A 22268-nucleotide genomic window follows, 5' to 3' on the forward strand; every position below is an offset into this window, starting at 1 on the left:
CTCTCAAGAGTCACTCCACCCCCTTTCTGACTCCTTTGCAGTGCTGGAGTGGCACAAGGGGTCCTGGTCCATGACTGCTATGAGAATATATATATAAATTAATAATGGACGCAAGAAGCTGACTCTAGGTCTTTGTCTCTTGTGAAGCACCTAGTAGGGGCTCCAGCCCTGCCAAATAAAATAACCACAAACAATGTTATTTACTGACTGTCTTGTTTGCTGGCAAGCAAGCAGGCTGGTGGGATCTTAAAGCACCCTTCATGCCAACCTAAGGCTCTTTCGACACCCACGGCCTCTCCATCTCGCCCATGCGGGTGCAACAAAGGTGAAATGTTTATCAGTTGGACTGAGGTAAGGTGACCATTGAGCAGGACTCAGCTGTGGGGCACAGGCACTTGTGAGCAATACGTTTTGTAGGCCCTACAAAAATAAAACAGGCAGCACCCTTCACTGCCCCAGCACTGCATTAAAAATACATAACAGCTGGGGTTGCATTGCGGTCTGCACAGCTCGCCTTCCCAGGGGCTCACACTTCTCGTGCCCCCTCCCAGCTGCTCGAGGCGCGTTCCCGAGCCTGGCCTGGCGCGTTCCCGCCGCTCAGGGGCTGCTGCTGCTGCGAAGGAGCGCGCGGCCCCTGCACACTCGCGCCTGCCCGGGCGTGGAGCGCGCGTCTCCCTCCAGCCGGGCAGCGGCGACGGAGCGGGGAGCGACAGCGCGGCCATGCACAGCTAGCCCCGGCCCGCTCGCCTCCGTTAACCCCCGCGGGGCAGCGTTCCTGCCCCTCCCTCCCCCCCGGCCGGCTGCGCGGAGTGGCTCAGACACACGCAGGGGCTCAGCGGCGTGCCACGGGGCGCCCCCAGGATGGAAGGGGGCGCGTATGGAGCGGGCAAAGCCGGGGGCGCCTTCGACCCCCAGACCTTCTTCCGGCAGCCTCACACTGTCCTGCGGGTGCTCTCCTGGGTAAGGGCACGGGGCGGGGTATCTGCCTGCCATGGGCTGTGGGTGCGGGCCGGGCTGGGGGGGAATGACCTTCCCCGGCCGCGCTCCTCAGTGAGCCGCGTGCCCTGCGCTCCGAGGGCCCCCCCGCCGGGCCGGGCCCCCCCCACCTGCCCTGCCGGGCCGGGCCGGGCCGGGTCTCGCTCCACCCCCCACCCACTCCCCCGTCAGGCCGGGCCCCGCCACCACCTGCCGGGCCCCCCCATCCACCTGCCGGGCGGGGCCCCGCTCCACCACCGGCCGGGCCGGGCCCCATGGGGGGCGAAGCAGGAGCCGGTGCTGCAAAATCCCCTCTGCCCAGGGAGAGACGGCCGCCCCGCCTGGGATCCCCGGCTCAGGTGGCGGCTCCGGTGCCGGTCGCGCGTGTCTCGGATCCCCCCCCCCCACACACACACCTCCTGGCTGCCCGAAGACGGGGTGTTTCTGCAGCGGGGTGGGGACAGAACGCGGGAGCCGAGAGGAGGGAGGAAAATGGGACGTGATCCAAACACAATCCCGCTGCCCCCCTCCCCAGGGAAGGATGTGGTGCAATGGGGGCGTCGTTTCCCCCCCCCGGGTCAGTCAGTGTAGTGGGGATATTTTCAGAGAGGAGCTTGTTTGTTTTGTTTACAGGGGGGACCTGGAAACACTGGTGTCTGCGGCGGGGGTGGGGGTGGATCTGCAAATGACAGAGATAATTCTGCACGGCAGCGCCTCTGCCTCGCCAGCCCGTCTAGTTCTGTCTGCTCTGCTTGCTGCTGGGGACGGGGAGCAGCGAGGGAGGGGGCTTGTACGAGATGCGGGGGGGGGGGGGGTTGTCCTTTCTCGGCCGCCCGGCTCCCTTGCCTTGCCTTGCCTTCTTTCCCATTCTGCAATGTGTTGTGGTTCTGTGCGGGGGGGGGGGGGGGAGGACGGCTCAGTGGGAGCTGGGAGGGGGGAGGGGTCTCTTCGGCCTCTTTTCCTTGCTACGGTGGGGGGAGGGAGGGTCTCTTATCTTGTAACACTGATCCCGTGGCTGCAGCTCTGTGCGGGAAGGTCATGGGGATTAAGGGAGCGAGCTGCAAACACAGAGCTAGAGAGAGAGATTGCATTAAGAAGGGGGTGGGGGGCAGTGTGAGAAGGAGGAGGAGGAGAGCATGAAGAGAGAGACACACACACACAGCAAGGTGGACAAGCAGGAGCCTGAGATGCCCCAGAGCAGCTCCCTGTTCGTTTGTTTTTTAAAAAATGTATATGAAAAAAGTGGAAAGGAAAGGGCAGATAGGAGATGGTGGGGGAGGGGTTGATCTGATAGGCCAGCCTGTTGCTGGCACAAACGTCCTGTAGCCAGTCCAAGCTCTGTGCCGGTGCAAAGGAGGTGCTCCGTCTGCTGTTGTGACCAAAGTGGCACAGTCCATTTCTGTCAAAGAAGATGCCTCTTTGGCCTGATTGCATAGCATAGCTGCACCCTGAAACTGCTGGGGACATGATTAATATGGTCGGTCTGTCTTTCTGGGCCTATGTACAGTACAGCATGGTATTACCGAGGGAGGGGAGTTCAGGAAATCTCCTGGAGCATGGCTGCTCTGGAAATCCATTATGAAGTGATGGATGCACACCCCCATCGCCTGGCTTGGGGAAAGCAGCAGAGAGTGTTCCAGCCGAGGATGATGGACATGATGTGACCTAAAAGGATTTTTCCATCCCTAATTTCTGGGGCAGAATTTCCTCTCCCTTTTTTGTAATACCACAACTTCACTGTAACACTGCATGAGGGTTCTGGCTTCCCAAAGCCGGGAGGGAGAGAGAACGAGAGACAGTCTCTGCTGCGCGCTTCTTTCTGCACCACTGTATCTTGTACTCTGGCGTCTCCTCCATGAACTCCCATAATGTTCCATAATGACTGTCCAGCCATGGCAGACTACCCAGGGCTTAGCATTCCCTTGGATGTCCTACTAGTTCACCACAACCACCAGCTCTGTCTGCTTGACCTTGACAGAGGATGGAATGGGATTGACCCCATGCAGTACATTACAGACCTTCACTTAGCTGTAGAAACAAATATCCTATTGCAGAACATTGGCGGTACCCTGGGCTCAGCATCCTAACAAGGATAGCCTGCTTGTTAGTCATGGGGAAGGGGGGGCACCTTTTTCCCCCCCTTAATTCATTTTCTTCTCACCTGTTCCTGTTGGCCCATTTTACCTCCTCTTTAGCACCTCTCCTCCAGTGCTGCTGAGCCAGAGCCTTGAGTTCACAAGCTAACCCAAAGCATTTGTAATGATATGCTGTGTATTATTCGTGTTTATTGTGAAGCACCAGAGGTATGCCTGGCACTTTACCATCACAGAGAAACACCTGGCCCCACAGGTGTTGGAACTAGGGATGCTGCTGCACCCCCTGGCTTGATGTGGTTTCCATCATATCCAGGGTTTACAGTTTGGTTCAATGGCTCTCAGCACCCCCCCACTGTACAAATTGTTCCAGCACCTCTGCCTAGCCCCTGCCCCATAGAGCATGCAATCTAATTTTGATGAGTGCAGTAAACACCTTTAAAGGATGAGGCACAAGAACTCAGGTAGGTTGTAGAAGATGGTGTGTTGTTTAATGTTGAGAAGAAGATGAGCACCTGGTGATTGGGTCTGACACATAGGAGACTTAGGCCAGTGTAGAGAGGTTGGCATCACTAGAGTGCCTCTCTGTGCACTGTCAGGACACTGGTGTGAGGCAGCTCATGTTTCCAGACTGCTGCTGGTGATAGGAAGCAGCAGCTCCCCAGTACGCACGGAAGGACGCTTCTTGTAGCATGTGGGCAGAATATTTCTTTATTTCTTTACACCTGACAAAAATTTAAACAAATGTGGTGCAGGCAAAAGGAGTTGGCTCAACAGTCCTGGAAAACAGAGTCCTCTGCATTTTCCCCAAACCTGCTTACCAAGGGCAGTAACCATGCACACCTCCCCCACACTGCTCCCCGTCAACATGCCTCAGCTGGAAAAAGCAGCAGCTACTGGAGCGTGCAGGAGTTAATTGTACATAACCTGTTCAGTCCCTGGGCTCCCTGTGGAGGCCCCCCACAAGGGGGCCAGTGGAGATGGGGGGACTTGTCCACTGACAACCAGACTGAGACAGCCAACTCTGTTCACACAAGCCATGCTACACATAGGGAAATTGGGGCACAGAGAAGTTAAGCAACCTGCCCAGCATCATCCAATGAGCAGGCAGGGCTAAGAATGGAATGCACAGATTCTGAGTCTCAGGCCTAGATCAGTAAGTAGGTCACATTGACAGGAGTTATATTTGCATTTTACCTTAGAGGTAAAAGGCTTTGTCTCCCATTCACAGCAATCCTGGCTTTTTGCTCAAAAAAATCTCCCACTTTTGCTAGTACTTGTGCAGTTTCACCTCTGGCAACAACAGTAGGAGCCCTAGTGTAGATGAGGCTTTTACCACCATGTCACATAGACTTGTTCTTAGCAGGCAGGCCAGGTCTACGCTAAAAAGTTAGATTGACTCAGCTACGTTGCTCGGAGGTGTGAAAAATCCACACCCCCGAGAGATATAGTTAAGCCAATTTAACCCCCAGTGTAGACAGTGGATTAACTACAGCAATGGGAGAATCCCTCCTGTCGATGTAGGTAGCATCTACACTTCAACTGCTACAGCAGTGCGGCTGCAGCGGTTCAAGTATAGATCTAGCCTTAGATGACACAGTGGGTAAAATGCCAGTGGCTCTATACTGGAGCTCCCATAAGTGTTAGCAGCATTGGAAAGCTTTACAAAAACCAGCCTTGAGTCATCCAGTCACACCCTTACCCTGACCTGTGATTTGCACTGAAATCAGTGATCTAGAGCTGACAGCCTCTTTATACCATTGTCAGCTACACCGAGCAAGCCAGTCCCCGCTCCCCGTTTCAGATAAGAAGTTATTCCCATCTTCTGCCACACAACTACATGTGCTGGGTTTGGGGCCTGTGTAAGTCTCTAAGGCAGGATGTGACATGCCCAGGGTGGATATAAATCAATGATTTTTTTTGTAATTGGATTTTTTTGATAAAATGCTTTTTGAGAAAAAAACCTATCTAAAGATAGATACATTATGGCTCAAAGATATCTCATCATGGAATAGGGATTATAAATTCTGATTCTATAGTATGAGACAATATAATTATATAATGTTTAAGAAAAGTTTTGTTAATGAGTTCCAATAGTTCATGGATTAGGGACCCAATCTTTTGGGACTCCAGGGGGTTCTGTATAGGTTTAGGTTAATCTTTCTATCTACCCAGTGGAACTCAGTGCTCAGTCTAGAAGATACCATCAGAGATCCTTAGTTTTGCAGTTTTCAAACTGTGGATTTGTGTCTCCAGAGATAACATGCTTGTTAACAGCAAAAATGTTTTTAAATAAATATATAGAGGTGAGAAATAGTTAAATTAAACAATTTAAATGTCTGTCTGGTGGTGATCTCCTCCTAATACAGCATGGCAAGAAAATCCTCCAAATATTAATGATTAACCTGTTGAATTGGAGATAGTTTACCACCCAATGATTTCATAAATACCTTCTTCAGTTATCTCTGGTAAATGAAATAACCAAACAATCATTCATTTTCTGATATAGCTGTAAAACTAATCTGAAAAGTTTTTCAAAATAAATCACTTTAAAAATGTATACCTTCTAAAAATGAAACCTACATCTATCTCTGAGTTGTGAAGAATATGTATTGAGGTTATAACAACCAACAAGAATGCACTTTTATGTAGAAATCCATGATTAAATCGAGTCTTCCTGACTAGTGATTTAAATCATGATTTAAATCAATTGATTTAAATCAAATCTGCCGTGGACATGCCCGCTTTTGAATCTAGCTTTGACTCCACAAATAAATAAAGTGTTAATTGAGAAAAGGCTTGTTGCTTATTGTTCAGGGTTTCCCAATTGCTTGGTGGTGTTAATTCCAGAGACAGAAGCATCATTCAGTTTAAAAAACATAAACAGCTTGGGGGTGTCTCTTTGTTTTAGAAATAGGTTCAGTTTGGTGGCTTGGTTCTGTGCATTTCAAACAGCAGCTGCTCAGTGAAAGCTTTGAATAAAATGTTGCCTTATGACTAGAAAAGCAAAGTTTCCTTCAACCATATGTGAGCTCGAGAATCAGCCAGATAGGGATAATAAAAACAGCCCCCTACCATCCCCTCTCCTTTTTAAATTACAAAAGCTCCTAGAGGTTCTATCTAGACCAGTCGTTCCCAAACTTTAACAGCCCGCGAACCCCTTTCACTAAATTGTGAAATCTCGTGAACCCCCTTCTAAAAATGAATATTTCCAGAGATTTAAGTTTAAATTTCCTCCGCACTCCACGGGGCTCCTGCTGCTTGACCCTGTTGACTGCCCTGGTCAACTGAGCTCCACTGAGCTCGGGCTGCAGGTCCCGCTGACTGCCGGGGCTCGGGCTGCCAGTCCCAACTGCCCAGCCCTGCTCTCCCTGCGGCTTGGGCTGCCAGCCCCGTGCGGAGCGCTGGGGTTTGGGCAGCCGGCTCCCCCGCTCATGGGGGCAGGGCTCGGGCTGCCAGCCCCAACTGCCCTGCCCCTCTCTCCCTGAGGCTTGGGCTGTCTGCCCTGCAACCGGGTCCCACCTGCTGCCTCCAATGCCCGGGGTCCTCTGGCCGCCATTAGTGAATTTTTTCTGGCAAACCCCCTGTAACGTTCTGCAAACCCCCGTTTGGGAACCACTCATCTAAACTGAGATCAGGGTCCTGTGGTGCTAGGACCGCTACAAACACATAGTGAGAGACAGTCCCTGCGGCAAAGAGCTTACAGTCTAAATACACAAAACAGACACAGCGACATTAGCCCAGAGAGAGGAAATAAGTTGCCCACGGTCACACAGCAGGTCAATGGTAGAGCTGGGATAGAACCTAAATCTCCGGGTGCCTAATTGAGTACCCTGTGCACTACATCATGCTCTCTCCAAGCCCTGCACTTACAGGACTGCTAAATGTTGGGGACAAGTCCAGTGGGAATTTAAATGGGGGTGTAAGCTGCACTCGGAGTACAGGCTAGTCAAGTAATGAGTGTAAATAGTGAAGCAGTGAAATTTACACTGATTTGTTTTTTGGGGAGCCGATCCAGTCCCTGGTGTGTAGTAAGTCAGTGGCAGCTATACCCACTTCCCTTCCACTAGGACCTGAATGTCCCGGAAGGTGTTGAGGATGGTGTGTGTGAGAATAGAGAAGCAGTCTTCTTTTACAACCTATTAGGGGCTTTCTCTGCTATTCCCTTTTTCTCCCCCTCACCTCCGTGGCCAGGTGTAGAAGTTATACTTGTCTTGCACACAGTGACGGCTAAATCATTGCAAATGACCCTGTTACTACTTTAGGTGTATGTTGGTCAGAAACTGGCTGTAATCTACAGCCCATGTGTGTCACTGCTGAATTCAGCCTAGACGTTTCCATCGGTGGCGCCTCCACTTACTTCAGGCTATTGAGTCTCTTTGTGAGAGGGACTTACCACCTCACCTGTCTGATGGGTGACAAGGGGATTCAAAGCTGGCCTCTTGTACACACTGCTTCCCCGCAGTGAGTTCCCAGTCTCACTCTGGTAGCAGAGTGGCCTTCAGGAGTTTCCACATTTGCTCAGCCTTGGCTCATCCATTCGGTTTCTGCCAGAAATAGCACTCAGTGCTGTGAGTGGTAGCTGCCTCATCTTGTTCACATGATTTTACCACGCCTGCTTGCTGGCTGCCTTCTGGTATGTCAGCAGATAGGCTGCTGAAGGGAGTGCAGCAGTGCATATAAAATGTATTTGGATTTAATTAAAGCAGTGGATGCAGTGTTTCATGAAGCCTTATTCACAACAATAATTCAAATGGGCTTGGGCAGGGATGCTGTCATGTGAACTGAGCACTGGCTAACAGACCACAATAACCAAAGAATAACGATACATAGCACTGGATTGATCTGGGGGAGATGCTGGGTGGGTTACAGCAGGGACTGTTGTTCAAGTTTTGTTTAACATTTCAGTAATGATCTGGGAGTGGCAGTAAGCATCATATTACTGACATTGGTAGGTGATATTAAATTGGGCAGAGTTGCGAACCCCAGTAAGGAAGGAGAAATAATGCAAAGGAACTGAGAGTAGTTAGAAACATGAGCAAAAAGTAATAAAATTACAGTCATCTTGGAAAAATACAGGCTAATACACTGATGGAAAAATAATCCAAAATGGGAGGGAGACTGTTGGGAAGCAGTAATGCAGAGGAACCTAGGGGTGACAGTGGATTGTAAATTAGACATGAACCCGCAGTAGGAGATGGCAGCAAACAGAGCCAGTGTGATTTTTTTTGTTTACTTTAAGGCATGTATGCAGAGACATTAGTTATATACATCATGGAGTCCAGAGATAATAGTTCTCTACAGAGGTTGTGGTACTGCACCTGGCAAACTGTAGTCAGTCTGAGAACTTCATTACTAGAAAGATATTGATGAATTAGAAGGTGTTGTGAGAAGGGTGATCATACAGATCATTAAGCCCTCCAGTCCCTGTGTGAGGAAAGACGAAATGATTTAAATATGTGTACAGTTGCTAGGTTGAACAACAACCAGTGGGAATAGAATAACCATCTGGGAGCATTTGAAGGATATTGACACCAAAGTTAGAGAGGAATGTTTTAGGGTGGTACTAGGAGTAACGGGGATGAAATTAAGAAGATTGTTTAGCCTGAAGATAAGGGAAAACATTTGGTAGGGGGATCTGTTGGATTAGGCTGAGCTTCTCAAAGTTACCCATGGAAATCTGAATGAACAATTCCCTTTAATTTTTAATCTAGATTCCTTGGGTGGTTTTGAAAATCTCATCCTTACTCTCCAAAGGAGACATGGTAGAAGCCCCAGTGCTTGGGACATATAAGATGGCCTGTACAAAGCACTAGAAAATGTATTGTCAGGTGCACTAACCAAGCCTAGGTCATGTACTAGGTCTTTTCTGTCCCTGTTGAGTGTGGGAGGAGCACTTCAGTGGAAGCTGGGTTGGGTTGCCAAGGAGGGAGAAGAACAGAACGATGGCGGGGAGAGGATGCTTTCTTCTGTTATGTAGACATCTTGAGCACTACTCCGGCAGGATATAAAAGGGTTAATACTAGGGATCAGCACCTCAACGCTGTGTAGCAAAGTGGGCCAGCTCAGTCACACCATTTCAAATCGTATGGTGGGAACCGGCTGTGGGAATTTAGGATTCCAGAGATCTCTGAAAATATCACCTGCTCCAGATTGGCAGTGAATAAAAGCTGTTATCATCTGGCTACTGACAGGATGAAGTGAGCTGGTGGGTTTTGTTCAATCCCTACTGGGATTGTTGTCCACATCCTTAACCCCCAGCCCCAGCAGACTGTCTCAGCAGAGCAACCAAATAGGTAATGGGTCATGCAGATGGACTGTCCTGCACAGAGGTGACCCTCCTGGTCAGGGCTCAGTCACACCAGGAGGGTGGCATCCTAAATTCCCGCTAAGCTGTGGGGCCACACAGCAGCCTGTTAAGCACAGTGCAGGCGCTTAGGGCTGTGGCAGGAAGAGATTCCTCTCCTCCAGCCCTCACCTAGCCCAGCCACGGACCTGCCGCAGTCGGGGGAGACGCACCCCTTCTCTGGCCATAACCCAGCCCAGCCACGGACCTGCCGGGACAGGGAGTGGTGTCCGTCCCATCCCAGCCCAGGTGCTGCTGGGGGGAGTCGTCTCTCCCCGCCATAGTCCCAGTGCAGCCTGCACCCCAAACCCCTCATCCCCAGCCCCACCACAGAGCCTGCAGCCGAAGCTCTCACCCCCCCCAACCCTCTGCCCCAGACCTGATCCCCCTCCAGCACCCTGAAACTCTCATCTCCAGCCCCACCCCAGAGCCCTCACCCCCGAGCCCTCACCCCCAGCTGGAGCCCTCACCCTGCCACCCCAACCCTCTGCCCCAGCCCTGAGCCCCTCATCCCCAGTCCCACCCCAGAGCCCTCAGCCCCCCACACCCCAAACCTCTGCCCCAGCCCCCTCCCACACTTGGAACCCCTCAGCCCCACCCCCGCCACATGAATTTTGTTATGTGCACCAATATGGAGGTGATGTATCACACATCACCTCCATATTGGTGCACATAATAAAATTTATTCCGCACATGGGTGGGAAAAATTAGAGGAAACCCTGGTGGCATCTAGGAAGTTTTGGCTGCCTGCACAGTACCTGGCTGTGTGGGTAAATAGAAGCCTTTAGCTGCCAGATCCAGCACCAGTCACGGACATTTACCAAAGAAACTAAATACACGATTTCTTCAAAACTATCTAAATCAAAGTAGACACAGAAAGAAATGTATCTATGCTGGGCTCTCCAAAGCTTTTCAGGAACTCTGGTTGTGGGTGCCTGGGTGAAAACAAAAGCTGGATAATCTCTAGCAGGTTGGTCTTTCTTCTGTTTCTTTTTGCTAGCTTAGCTTGATTTATTTATTTATTTTCTGTCACTACCACTGTTCCTTCTAAGCTGTGCGGTGCACCTGCACACAGATCCTAAACCCCACGCACACCGCGAAACACTGCGCGCACAAAAATTTGCACAGAAGCACAACAGTTTGCACAGAAAATTTTTTTTACGCACACGGCCTGTCAAAAATTCGCACAGAAGATGTTTTTTTGCGCACATGGCATGTCAAAAATTAGAGGGAACATTGGTCACTACCAATATCAAATGCAGGAGAGGTTTTTGCTTTGTTCTGTCTGAGCAGGAATTGATTATAAGCTCCATGCGGAATAGTATGTCACTAAAATATTTCCTCTCTATAATGAAATAAAAAGGGCTTTCAGGGGAAGGGAAGAAAGCAGGCAGTGTGACAGCCAGCCAGCCTTGTGACTGCAGACAATTGTGGGGAGTTAGGGCAGGAAGCATGGCAGACAATCCCACAGTAGGGCAATCTTGGAGATCTCTGAAAAGTAGTAGGGAGTAGAGGCAGCGTGACCGAGTCCTCATGTGATGCTCATCAAATTCTAATGCACTGCTGAAGGCGGGCAGTGTTCTGCACCCATCGTATGATGCTCAGGAGGGCCTAATGCACTGCTGAAAATGGGCAGCATGATGGAAGCATCACATGACACTCAGGAGGTTCTGCTATGCTGGCTACATGGCTCAGCCTGCAGCGTTGGGGCGGAGGGGAAAGCAATGTGTCAAGCAGGGGGAATCTCTGCTTCCCAGAGTGTGGTTCCTCCCTTTGCTGCTGTTTAAATCAGCTTCTTCAGTTCAAGGAGGAAAATGTCTTTCAGGAAGGAAGCTGCCTTCCCTTTCCCCAGGCGCACCCTGCCTCTTCTCCCCTGCCACTGGCACACAACACACACGCTCGCCACAGCATGCAATTCTGTCAGCAGGTTCAGCTCCCTTGTTTCCCCCTTCAACACGCCAGTGTTCATTTGATCTCCTCTGGCCATTCTGTCTGTCTCCTTCGTTACTGCACTCTGATACAGGGGTATGTGCCATGGGAATGCATGGTAATAGTTCGTGGGTGTCTAAGAGAAGGACTGGCTGCAAGTGGTGAAGCGAGTCCACCATAGGGTGAGTGAGGAGCACGGTCGGAACCTCTGAGTTTACCTGGCCAAATGTCTTTGCTTGTTTAAAACCCCCTTGCAGGCCAGTGTACTTCCGACATAACTCCAGAGCAGCTGGTGGGGTTATGCCAGTGGTTCTCAAACTTTTGTACCGGTGACCCCTTTCACATAGCTAGCCTCTGAGCGCGATCCCTCTTATAAATTAAAACTACTTTTTTTTATATTTAACACTCTTATAAATTCTGGAGGCAAAGTGGGATTTGGGGTGGAGGCTGTCAGCTCGTGACCCCCTAAGTAATAACCTTGTGACCCCCTGAGGGGTCATGATCCCCAGTTTGAGAACCCCTGGGTTATGCTGATTGCCAGACTGAGGTGAGAAGAGAATTAGGGACCACGGGTTTAACTGAACAAGTGCTAGACAAGCACTAGATTGTACTTGGTCTTTACGCAAGCAAGCAGTGAGGGGTGGGAGCAGGGCGTGTCAGAGCCAGCCAGGAGTGCAGGGACTGGTCCCTAGCTATTCCTGCAGCAGTGCACAGTGCCTGTAAGGGGGCAGAGAATTGGTGCAGCAATGGCGTGGCATCCCAGCACCAACAAGCAGAGTTAGTCACCATCAAGTGCAGGGGCGGCAGGTTTGTATAGTTTTTGGTGGTACCCAGAATGGGTCCAAGTCCTGCCTCCCCCCCACACCTGCCTTGTAAGCCAATATATATATTTTAAAATAATGTAAAAATGGACTGGAAACAGTAAGCATTTAACAGTTTCCCTATATTGCACAATGTGAGGGGACATGGGGGGATGAGGGCTCTGGCTGAGGATGAGGGCTCTGGGGTAGGGCTGGGGATGAGGGGTTTGGGGTGTGGGAGGGAGCTCAAGGCTAGGGCAGAGGGTTGGGGCGTGGGGGGATGAGGGCTCTGGCTTGGGGTGAGGGCTCCGGGGTGGGGATGAGGATGAGGGGTTTGGATTGTGGGAGGGGGCTCAGGGCTGGGGCAAAGGGTTGGGGTACAGGGAGGTGAGGGCTCTGGCTGGGGGTGCGGGCTCTGGGGTGGGGCTGGAAATGAGGAGTTTGGGTGCAGGCAGGCTGCCCTAGGGACTGGGGCCAAAGAGGAGGACTCCACAGTCCCCCCAACAGCACACTCACCTGGCACCATCACTGCACCTGCTCCTGGGGGCCGGGCCCCTCTCAGGTCCAGGAAGCCCCCTCACTTCCCCTGTGGTCGATGCCGGGGTGGGGGCTGGGAGGCTGCCATCACGTGTGCGCCTCCTCCCGCTGCAGCCTGCCGCCGGCGCCGCTCCCTTTTATAGCTGGCAGCAGCTGGGGGATGCTCTGGGTGAGGCACGTGGGGTGGCAGCTGGGGCTGGGGGACGCAGTGGGGGAGGCGCACACAGCAGCAGGTGGGGCTGGGGGAGGCACACAGGACGGCAGCCGGGACTGGGGGAGGCACGTGGGAGGCGGGAGAGACCTGGCCCCGAACGTTGGTGGAGCCGGGCTCCCAGGCTCTGAATTCGCTGGAGCATGGGCTCATATAACTCACTGCCCCTGATCCAGTGGGAATGATGCAGCGCCTGCAGCAGCTTGAGCACTCCTCCGTGTGCTGGGCAGCCGCAGGAGGGACTCTGCCTCTCTGAGGAAAACGTGTTCAGTGTTCTCCCTCGGACAGTGCCTAGAGTTGGGCCTAGATGGCGCGACCCAGCCCAAAGCGAGTGCTTTTTGGTTCAGGACCTTGCTTGCGCTGCAAGCCAAACAGCTGCACAGCAAGGAGCCTACACATTTTCCTGGCAGAGCTTGTTAGCACTGCAAATGGACTAGCTCTGGGGTTTTATTTTTTTTTTTCTGTCTCTTAAAAATAAGCATAGAAAAGTAATTGCAAAAACCTGTGTTAATTCAGTGTTTAAGGTTACATGCTCACAACCACAAGAAGCCAAGAACTATATGCATCCGATGAAGTGAGCTGTAGCTCACGAAAGCTCATGCTCAAATAAATTGGTTAGTCTCTAAGGTGCCACAAGTACTCCTTTTCTTTTTGCAAAGACAGACTAACCTGGCTGTTACTCTGAAACCTATAAAAGTTTGGGTTCTGACAGTAATGCTAACTCAGCCAAATCACATGGAAATACTATTTGCTAACCTGTTTTTCTAGTTTAATGGTAGCTTTAATATATTATGTTTTCTGCTGTAGAATATATTGCATAAAACATACAGTACAGGATGTGCAACATGGCCACTGGAAGGTTATTCTTGGAATCTTAAAGAGATACTGTCTGCTTTGAAATCTAGTCAGTTTACAACAATGATTTCAAAGTAGGTTTAGGTCAGGGGTCTCAAACTCAAATGACCACGAGGGCCACATGAGGACTAGTACATTGGCGCAAGGGCCACATCACTGAGACCCGCCGCCCCGGCCCCACCCCGGCCCTGCCTCTTCCCACCCCTTCCCTGCCTCCATTCCAATCCCTTCCCCGAAATCCCCACCCCAACTCTGGAGGAGAGGCCAGGGCAACACACAGACCCCTGTGGCCCCCCCCAACCTGGAGGAGCGGCCAGGGTAACACACAGACGCCTGTGCCCCTCCTCCCCCAGGTTCTGTCTGCTTCCCGGAGCAGCGCGGGGGAAGGGCAGGCAGGCAGGAAGGGAGCCTGCCCTGCCCCTGATGCGCGCCAGGCCGGAGCTGCTCTAGGTAAATGCGGCGGGGGGCCGGCAGGCTGCAGAAAATAACCCCGTGGGCAGCATGAGAAAGTCTTACAAATACCAGTGGATTTGGTTTAGGTACTGCCCTTGCCTCTCAGTCCCCCCTCCTCTCCCCGGCCATCCAATTTTTGAAGTTTTACAATCACGTTTTTCTATTTTTAGAATATTTTTTCTTTCTCAGTTGCAGCATGAGAAACTCTCACAAATACCAGTGGAAACCAGCAGGACCCAAACCCTGCAAACACCAATGTGTGTAATGTTCTTCACATGATGGTCCAATTTGAAGTCAATGAGATGGCTCATGTGCATAAAGTTATGCACATGTATTTGCATGATTGGGCCTAATAACTATGCAGAGCGGAAGGATAGCCTTGTGGTTAAGGTGCTGGGCTGGCACTTGGGAGATCAGGATTTAATTCCTTGGCCTGTCACAGACTCCCTGTATGGCCACAGGCAAGCCACTTCAGCTCTTGGCACTTCAGTTCTCCATCTGTAAAATGGGGATAATCCTTCCTTTGTCTTGTCTGTTGAGATTGTAAGCTCTTTGGGAAAGACGCTGTCTATTACCATGCGTATATGCCGCCCCTGTGGCAGTGGGGTCCTGATCTCTGTTGGGGCCCCTAAACTCACAAATAATAAATAATGCTACGACACAGAGAAAGTGATTATACCCAAAGTGCACGATGCAAGCAAGCTGAAAATATGCCATATTTTTTCTCTAGTCGTCTTGTTACAGCAACATTAGCCATTATTAGTGACAGGTACCAACTGCCCAAATCGCCTCTTGCTTAATGCAGTGTAACTCCACTGACTTCAGCGTGGTAACTCCTGATTTACATGGCTGGCAGGTTTGGTGAATCAGGCCCAATACTATCAGCCAGAGTGTCATATTTTTTATGTTGGTATCCCTGTAACTTTTTGGCATTTCTGACATTTTAGCTGTGAAACTTGAGTGCTGAGTTAATGCAGGGATATTTGGGGTGGGGGGAAGTTTCATTTAATTAATGATCTAAATAAACATTTATATCATTACTTTATCATGAAATCAGGCAAATGTAGGACCTGTCCCAATGGGTTGCTAGATAAGCCACCTTCACTGTTCATGTGCAGGATTAACTGCCATGGGTTAGGTGGGCCCTACCCTCCATTCTGAAGGCTGCCAAATGTGGATTCTCCCAAGCCATTATTTATTTATATGATGATTTATTACATGCCCAGCCCCGCAGCCTCTAGGCATATTTACATAACAGGAAAAACCCCAAGGCTGGTGCCTATCGTAGGCAGCAACAATTGCCAGCCCAACTGTGCCCATCCATTCAAGTCACCCCATTCTGGCCCCCTATCAAGTCGAATGCTTAGGGAAATAGATGAGTCTCGCTGCACTGTGCTCTGACTGTCAGTCTACCAGATTGGTGGTGGGCTGACAATGAGGGCCGGTTTCAAAGCTGAGAAGCCTCCACCCTGCCACTAGCTCTGCACTCCTTCTCTGGGCTGTCAGCTGGGTTAGTGATCTGATACACATGGAGCAGGCTGGGCTGTGATTTTGGGGGTACCAGAGGTGAATATATTGCATGTGTATTTAGGGTGTTACGTGATTCTCCATGGGCCACTGTGCTCTGGCCTGGAAATGCCTGCAAAATCCACAGCTAAGAAGAGAGTGGATCAGTCAGTGGCTGAATAGATAGAATGAGAATATTAGTAGACAGATAGTTAGTGTTATGTGTTGGACAGAGGGAAGGATGTAGTGAACAGAGTAGATGGATAGAAAGGATAAGGAGGTGTGGATAGAAGGATTGTTAGGAGAACAGATAAGTAGAGAATGCAGAGTAGTGGATAGTGAGAGGGTGAATGGGGAAGAGAGAACAGGAGTAGAAGTTGGACAGATAAAGTAAGTGAATAAATGTGGGGAGGGAACAATGAATAAAAGGAAAAGCCATCTGGAGAGAACTGGTGGGTGGAGGATGGAGTGGGAGGGTGAATGACTGCCTATAGAGGATTTAGGGCTTGTCTACACTTACAATGCTGCAGTTCAGTTCAGTGAAGACACTGCCATCTGTAGTAAATCCTCCCTGAGAGGCAGTAGCTAGGTTGATGGGAGAATTGTTGTATCAACCTAGTGCTATCTATACCGGGACTTAGGTTGGCTTAACTATGTTGCTGAGGGGGGTGGGTTTTTCCACCCGAGAGAGATGTAGCTATGCCAGTATAACTTTCAAGTGTGGACCAACCCTCAGAGCTTGTCTACCCAAGAACTAAAACGGAAGAAATGAAACCGGTACCAGTTCACCCTTTTCCTTAATCTGGTGCTAGTCTGTGTGTGGGCACTCTGATTTCAGATGGAGAATGGCCTCTTTCAATTGATCTTAAATATGTAAAAAATAATAATAATAAAAATAATAAAATAAAAAATAAAAATGTAAGTTACGAATATCCTATTATGAGGCAATTCTTAGAAATAAAGTAAGGTAATCTTCCCCTCAGCAATTGTCCAAACTAGAGCTGGGCAAAAACTTTTTTAGCAAATAGTAAATTCACAGACAAGTGCATTTTGGGGGGTACCAAAACTATCTGAGTTCATGTCCAATTCAGCAAATAGTTTTTACCAAAAAAAAAACCCCTTAAAATAAAAATTTTGGAAATGTCAAACCATTTCATTTGGAATCAACACATTGTTTTCCAAATATCGTTTCATGTTGATGTTCAAAATTGCATTTGACCCAACAAAATGTTTTCAGGTTTTCGGTTTGTTGAGTAAACCCTGCCTCTTCCAAATCAGTTTTGGATCTAAGTGACCCAATATTTTTTCAGTGTAGCCCAAACAAGCTAACAAGACAGGCTCGCAGCTCAGACAGAGAAGGCATATGAGGGCCAGCTAGTCTCAGGAGACCTCTTCTCCACTGTACTAGTCGCCTGGTGGTCTGGAGGCAGGCATGGTCCTCACCTTCCTCCTGCCTCCCTCTCCTCAGGTGTTCTCTATTGTTGTCTTCGGCTCCATTGTGAATGAAGGTTACCTGAACCGCCCCGATGAGATGGAGGAGCACTGTATCTTCAACCGCAACCACAATGCCTGCAACTATGGCATCACCGTGGGCGTCCTCGCTTTCCTCAGCTGCCTTCTCTATCTGGCTCTGGATGTCTATTTCCCACAGATAAGCAGCGTCAAGGACCGCAAGAAGGCAGTGCTCTCGGACATCGGCGTCTCTGGTGAGCTTCCTGGCTGGTTGGCATGGAACCCGTCTCCTCAGGGAGCTGAGCTGAGGGAAGGAGCCTGTCTTATTTCATAAGCCAACTGGCCAGACATCCATGGAACAGGAGCTCTTTGACTGGTCTCCTTCCTTGTGCCCCCTCACCTTCATTATCCTCTTCTCTTCTTTGTCCTCCAACCTTCTTCCCCCTTCTTACACCCACTCCTCTTTTTTCCTCTTCTCTCCCTGTCTCGTCTTTCATTCTCCTTCCTCCTCCTATCCCCATCCTTTCTTTCCTCTTAACTCATCATCTTTTTTCCCCACCCTCATCTCATCCTCTTCCTCTTAGCCCTGTCTCTCTTTGACCTCTCTCTGGCCTCTGCTGCTGCCTTATGATTCGGTGATGGGATAATGACACCACAGGCAGCTCAAGCATTCCTCACACAGTGTGGGAGATGTGAACATATGTGCAAATTGCATTCCTGTGATTAAAAATGGCAAGCCTTAAAAATGACCTGCAAAAGAAAGAAACATCTGGTTTATGCCCCTTTATTTTAATTCTGTATGATGCATAAAAACAGCTTGAAAGGATGCCTTTTTGCCCTTATTTTTTCCTTTAGAAATATCAAGTCTCATTTTCCCTGGTTTTTGCTGGAGGTCTCCTTGGAGGGGGAGGAGATAGCTCAGTGGTTTGAGCATTGGTCTGCTAAACCCAGGGTTCTGAGGGGGCCATTTAGGAATCTGGGGCAAAAATTGAGGATTGGTCCTGCTTTGAGCAGGGGGTTGGACTAGATGACCTCCTGAGGTCCCTTCCAACCCTGATATTCTATGATTCTGTGAATACCAGAAAACGGGTAGGATCTTTCTAGGCCCTTATTTGAAGGAGTAGAGGGTGATGCAGCTTGTAACTGAGGTTTTTCTTCGCAGTGCCAGGTGTTTGAATCAAATGAGAACCCACCCCATCCTCCCCCAAAAAACCCACAGAATATTAAATAGTCTGACTGTAAATTCCCTTTAAGACACTTTTGTACTGTGCATGTTCTGAGGCATTGCTGGCCCCTGCCCAGCTCCTGGCACCCAGGGCTGTTCTAACTTACATTCTGCTTCTCATGGTCCCTAATTTGTTGGAGCTGCAGAGAGGCACCTGTGTTCCTGGTACTTCAGCTGGAAGCTTCAGTGAGTGGTGGGTGTCACAAGGAAAGTCGTCTTCTGTCACACCATGTCTCCGAATCGCTGTCCTGCTTTGCATCACCTTCTGCACCAAGTTTCCTCATCTCTCTTTCAACGTTTTCCTGTACTCTACTCCCTCACTTATCTGTCCTCGTCTCCTCCGATGTCCCCACACATGATCTCCTTCATGCTGACATTTCACTCCTCACTACTCCCTTTGTCCGGCTCATTCACTCCCAATTTCATCCTTTCTTTTGCAGCCCCAAGACACCTGGAACAGCTTCCCAAGAACGTGCACTGAGACTGTTCCCTCTTGCCCTTAAAGTAAAATACACAATCACTTGTTCTGCAGAGCCTTCCCAACGTGACATCCACCCCTGTTCTGCAGGCCTGATTTTGAACTCCCATCAGCTCAAGTCAGGAGTATCTCCACTGACACCAGTGGAGTTACCCCACTGGAAAACTGTTGTGCAGGGAGGATCAGGCCCAGTGTCTGTTCACTCTTCTGTACCTCTTTTGTCTTTTAAGTGTGCAAGCCCATCAAGGGTCTTTTTGCTTGTTTAGCAAAAGTTGCACATTGTCTAGCCAGGGCACAGTGATAGTGCTATATAAATGACAAACAGCGAGATGCAGAGAAGAGAAGCGGAAGGGAGTGTGTTAGAGAAACTGAGTGCAGTACAGCAGAACAAACATCCTTCTTATTTCTCCCAAATACATCGTACTTCAGAAAGGGGGTAAATGCATCAATTCTGTTCCTGCCAGGGACCCCAAGCCAGCCCCTTTTCCACACCCCTGATGCTCCGATGTGGATCATGCACACTCCTTTCCCCTTCCCTTACGACTCTGATCCTGCTCATTTATCATCCCTTCCCAAGGGAGCCGTGATCCAGGTGTTTTCCTCCATCAAAATGCTACTGCTCTCTTTTTTCATTCTCCAGTCCCTCAAGCGGGAACACTGTTATTCTGTGTATTACCAGTGTGTATCGCCCATCTTTTGGAAGAGAAGTAAAATGGAGGGCCTGTCGGTCATCATGTAGTTGTATTATAGAGCCCATGGCACTTTTTATAAGTGTAAGGGCATTAGCCCTGGTGTCCTGCCCAAATTCCAGTCACTGTGTAATTTCAGTCTGGCTGCCTACAATTCTTTTGCAGCTTGTTGTGAAGAAACTGCTCTTCACTTGTCCTTCCAGGACCATATTATGTAGTGTAACTGGTACAGAAGGGCTGCATTTCAGAAGTGAGTGATCTCTCCTCATTTGGGAGGCCCTGCAGAACTCACTCACGGTGCCATTTGAGAATCATGTTACCCTTTCAAGCTCATGCCGATAAAACGTTGGTACCACACCATATCTTAATGCACACCCCAGAGTGACAGCTCTGCCCCCAGTTACAGCTATGCCACTCCACTGAGTTTATTGGGACTGCACAATCAGAATTTGGCCTACAGTAACTCCTCGCTTAACATTGTAGTTACGTTACTGAAAAATGTGACTTTAAGTGAAACGATGTTAAGCGAATCCAATTTCCCCATAAGAATTAATGGAAATAGGGGGGGTTAGGTTCCAGGGAAATTTTTTTCACCAGACAAAAGATTATATATACACACACACACAGAGACAGTATAAGTTTTAAACAAACAATTTAATACTGTACACAGCGATGATGATTGTGAAGCTTGGTTGAGGTGGTGACGTCAGAGGGTGGGATATTTCCCAGGGAATGCCTTACTGCTAAATGATGAACTAGGAATCAGCTGAGGCCTCAAGGATTAACAGGTTGTTAATGTAGCCTCACACTCTACAAGGCTGCACGAATGGAGGGAGGGGAGACATCATAGCAGACAGAGACACACACACCCTGTGTGTGTGAGAGAGAGAGATGCACAAGGTCCCTTTAAATATGCTGACCCCACTCTAAGTACATTGCCTTTTTAGGTAGATCAGCAAGTTGAGAAAGAAGCTACTGCCAGGAAGCTCACTCCGTCCTGAGCCCTGTCATGTCCCCCCACCCCAGGGAAATGGGGTAAGTGGGGTGCCGGAGCAGGGGGGAAGAGGACACCCTGAATTAGCCCCCCTCTTCTCCCCCACCCTTGCACAGCAAGTAGGAGGCTCCGGGGAACAGCTCCAAGGCAGAGGGCAGGAGCAGCACACAGCTGTGGGGGAGGAACAGCTGAACTGCTGGCAATTGACAGCCTGCTGGGCCGCTGCCGCACAGGGAACTTAGGGGAGCAGGGAGCTGATACGGGGGCTGCCAGCCCCCCCGGTTCCAAGCCCCACCAGCTAGCTGCAATGGGCTGCTTCTTCCTGGAAGCAGTGGACAAAGTAGGGGGCTGCCAAACGACGTTATAAGGGAGCGTTGCGCAACTTTAAACTAGCATGTTCCCTACTTGATTCGCAACGTAACAACAAAACAATGTTAACCAGGACGACTTTAAGTGAGGAGTTACTGTACTCTGTAAAAACACTTGAGGATCTTGCAGGATATAAATTTGCTGGAGAAATATAATATATTTACGTTTACCCCTACCCTACCCCTCTTCTCTGTCTTATTTTAATGCTGTCCTTTCCCAGCCTTTTGGGCATTCCTCTGGTTTGTTGGCTTCTGCTTCCTGGCCAACCAGTGGCAAGTTTCAAAGCACGAGAACAACCCGCTGAATGAGGGGGCAGATGCAGCTCGAGCAGCGATCACCTTCTCTTTCTTCTCCATCTTCACCTGGGTGAGTAAAGCAGCTGGGACTCTGATTAGAGCCCATGGATCAGGGCTCCCCTGCATAGCGGTTCTAACCCCACTTAGGGTTAGCCCAGCCCTCTGTAGATGAAAGGTCCCCTGGCTAGGGCTGACTCCTGCATTTCCAATGGAACAGAAACGAAAGTGGCTTCTGGGAGAGGCCCAGTAGAAGAAATGGAGGATGGTCCAATGGGTAGGGCATTAGCCTAGGACTCAGGAGAGCTGGGTTCAAGTCCCTGTTCTGCCACAGACTTCCTGTGTGACTTTGGACAAACCACTTAACCTCCCTGTGCCACAGTTCCCTGTCCGTAAAATGGAGATAATAGTGCTGCCCTACTTCACCGAGGTGTTGTGAGGATAAATAGAGTTGAAACTCTGAGGTGTTCAGATACTCTGGCAGTGGGGGCGTATAAGTACCATACAAAGAGTCTGTTTCTCTTTCCAGGATGTGTGGCTAGCATTACTGACCTCAGGAGGGGCTTCAGCAACTGTGTTGGGGGAGGGGATGGTTGTTAACATCCTGTAGCACAGCATATGGTCTTCCTCCTGTCTGTATCTGGTTTGCCCCCATGCTGGCATTCCTAGTTCATTTGGTAGGAAGAAAATGGTGGAATTTGTTTGGATCCTCCCCAGAGCTTCCTTTCCCTTCCCTTTTTATCCCCCAACCCGCACCAGGGAATTTCTCTACTTGTCCAGATTTTGGGGCTCCATTTCAATGTAACCGATTGGGTTTTTTCCATACACAAAGAGCCTCCTTGTACTTTCAGTCAATGTGACTTTTATTTGAAATTAAGAGATGGAACAAGAAAGAACATAAGTAAAGTCTGCACAGGAGAGCACAGTGTGTCTGTCTTTTGTGAGATACTGTGTCACCCCTGCCACACAAAATAGCGGCCAGCACACTCCTAGGAATGTAAATGTGTGGTACGTAGATGATAAGATCATGCCAGTGGCATAGCTGCCATCCCGCTCAACCAGA

General features: G+C 49.7%; 1 protein-coding gene across 3 annotated transcripts in view; it reads left to right on the forward strand.

Moving 5' to 3' along the window:
• Positions 1-632: 632 nt before the first annotated feature.
• SYNGR1 (synaptogyrin 1) overlaps positions 633-22268 on the forward strand; it is a 38433-nt gene continuing 16797 nt past the window's right edge. The window contains exons 1-3 of one of the 3 annotated variants that reach the window (XM_084641473.1): positions 633-960; positions 17174-17411; positions 21133-21278. In XM_084641473.1, coding sequence (XP_084497599.1) covers positions 862-960; positions 17174-17411; positions 21133-21278 — 483 coding nt within the window. In that variant the 5' untranslated portion in view covers positions 633-861. The remainder of the gene's footprint in view (positions 961-17173; positions 17412-21132; positions 21279-22268) is intronic. The other 2 variants (XM_084641474.1, XM_084641472.1) reach the window with 2 other exon arrangements.

The sequence above is a fragment of the Lepidochelys olivacea genome, assembly GCF_965140295.1.
Source record: "Lepidochelys olivacea isolate rLepOli2 genome assembly, chromosome: 1".
Lineage (NCBI taxonomy): Eukaryota > Metazoa > Chordata > Testudines > Cheloniidae > Lepidochelys > Lepidochelys olivacea.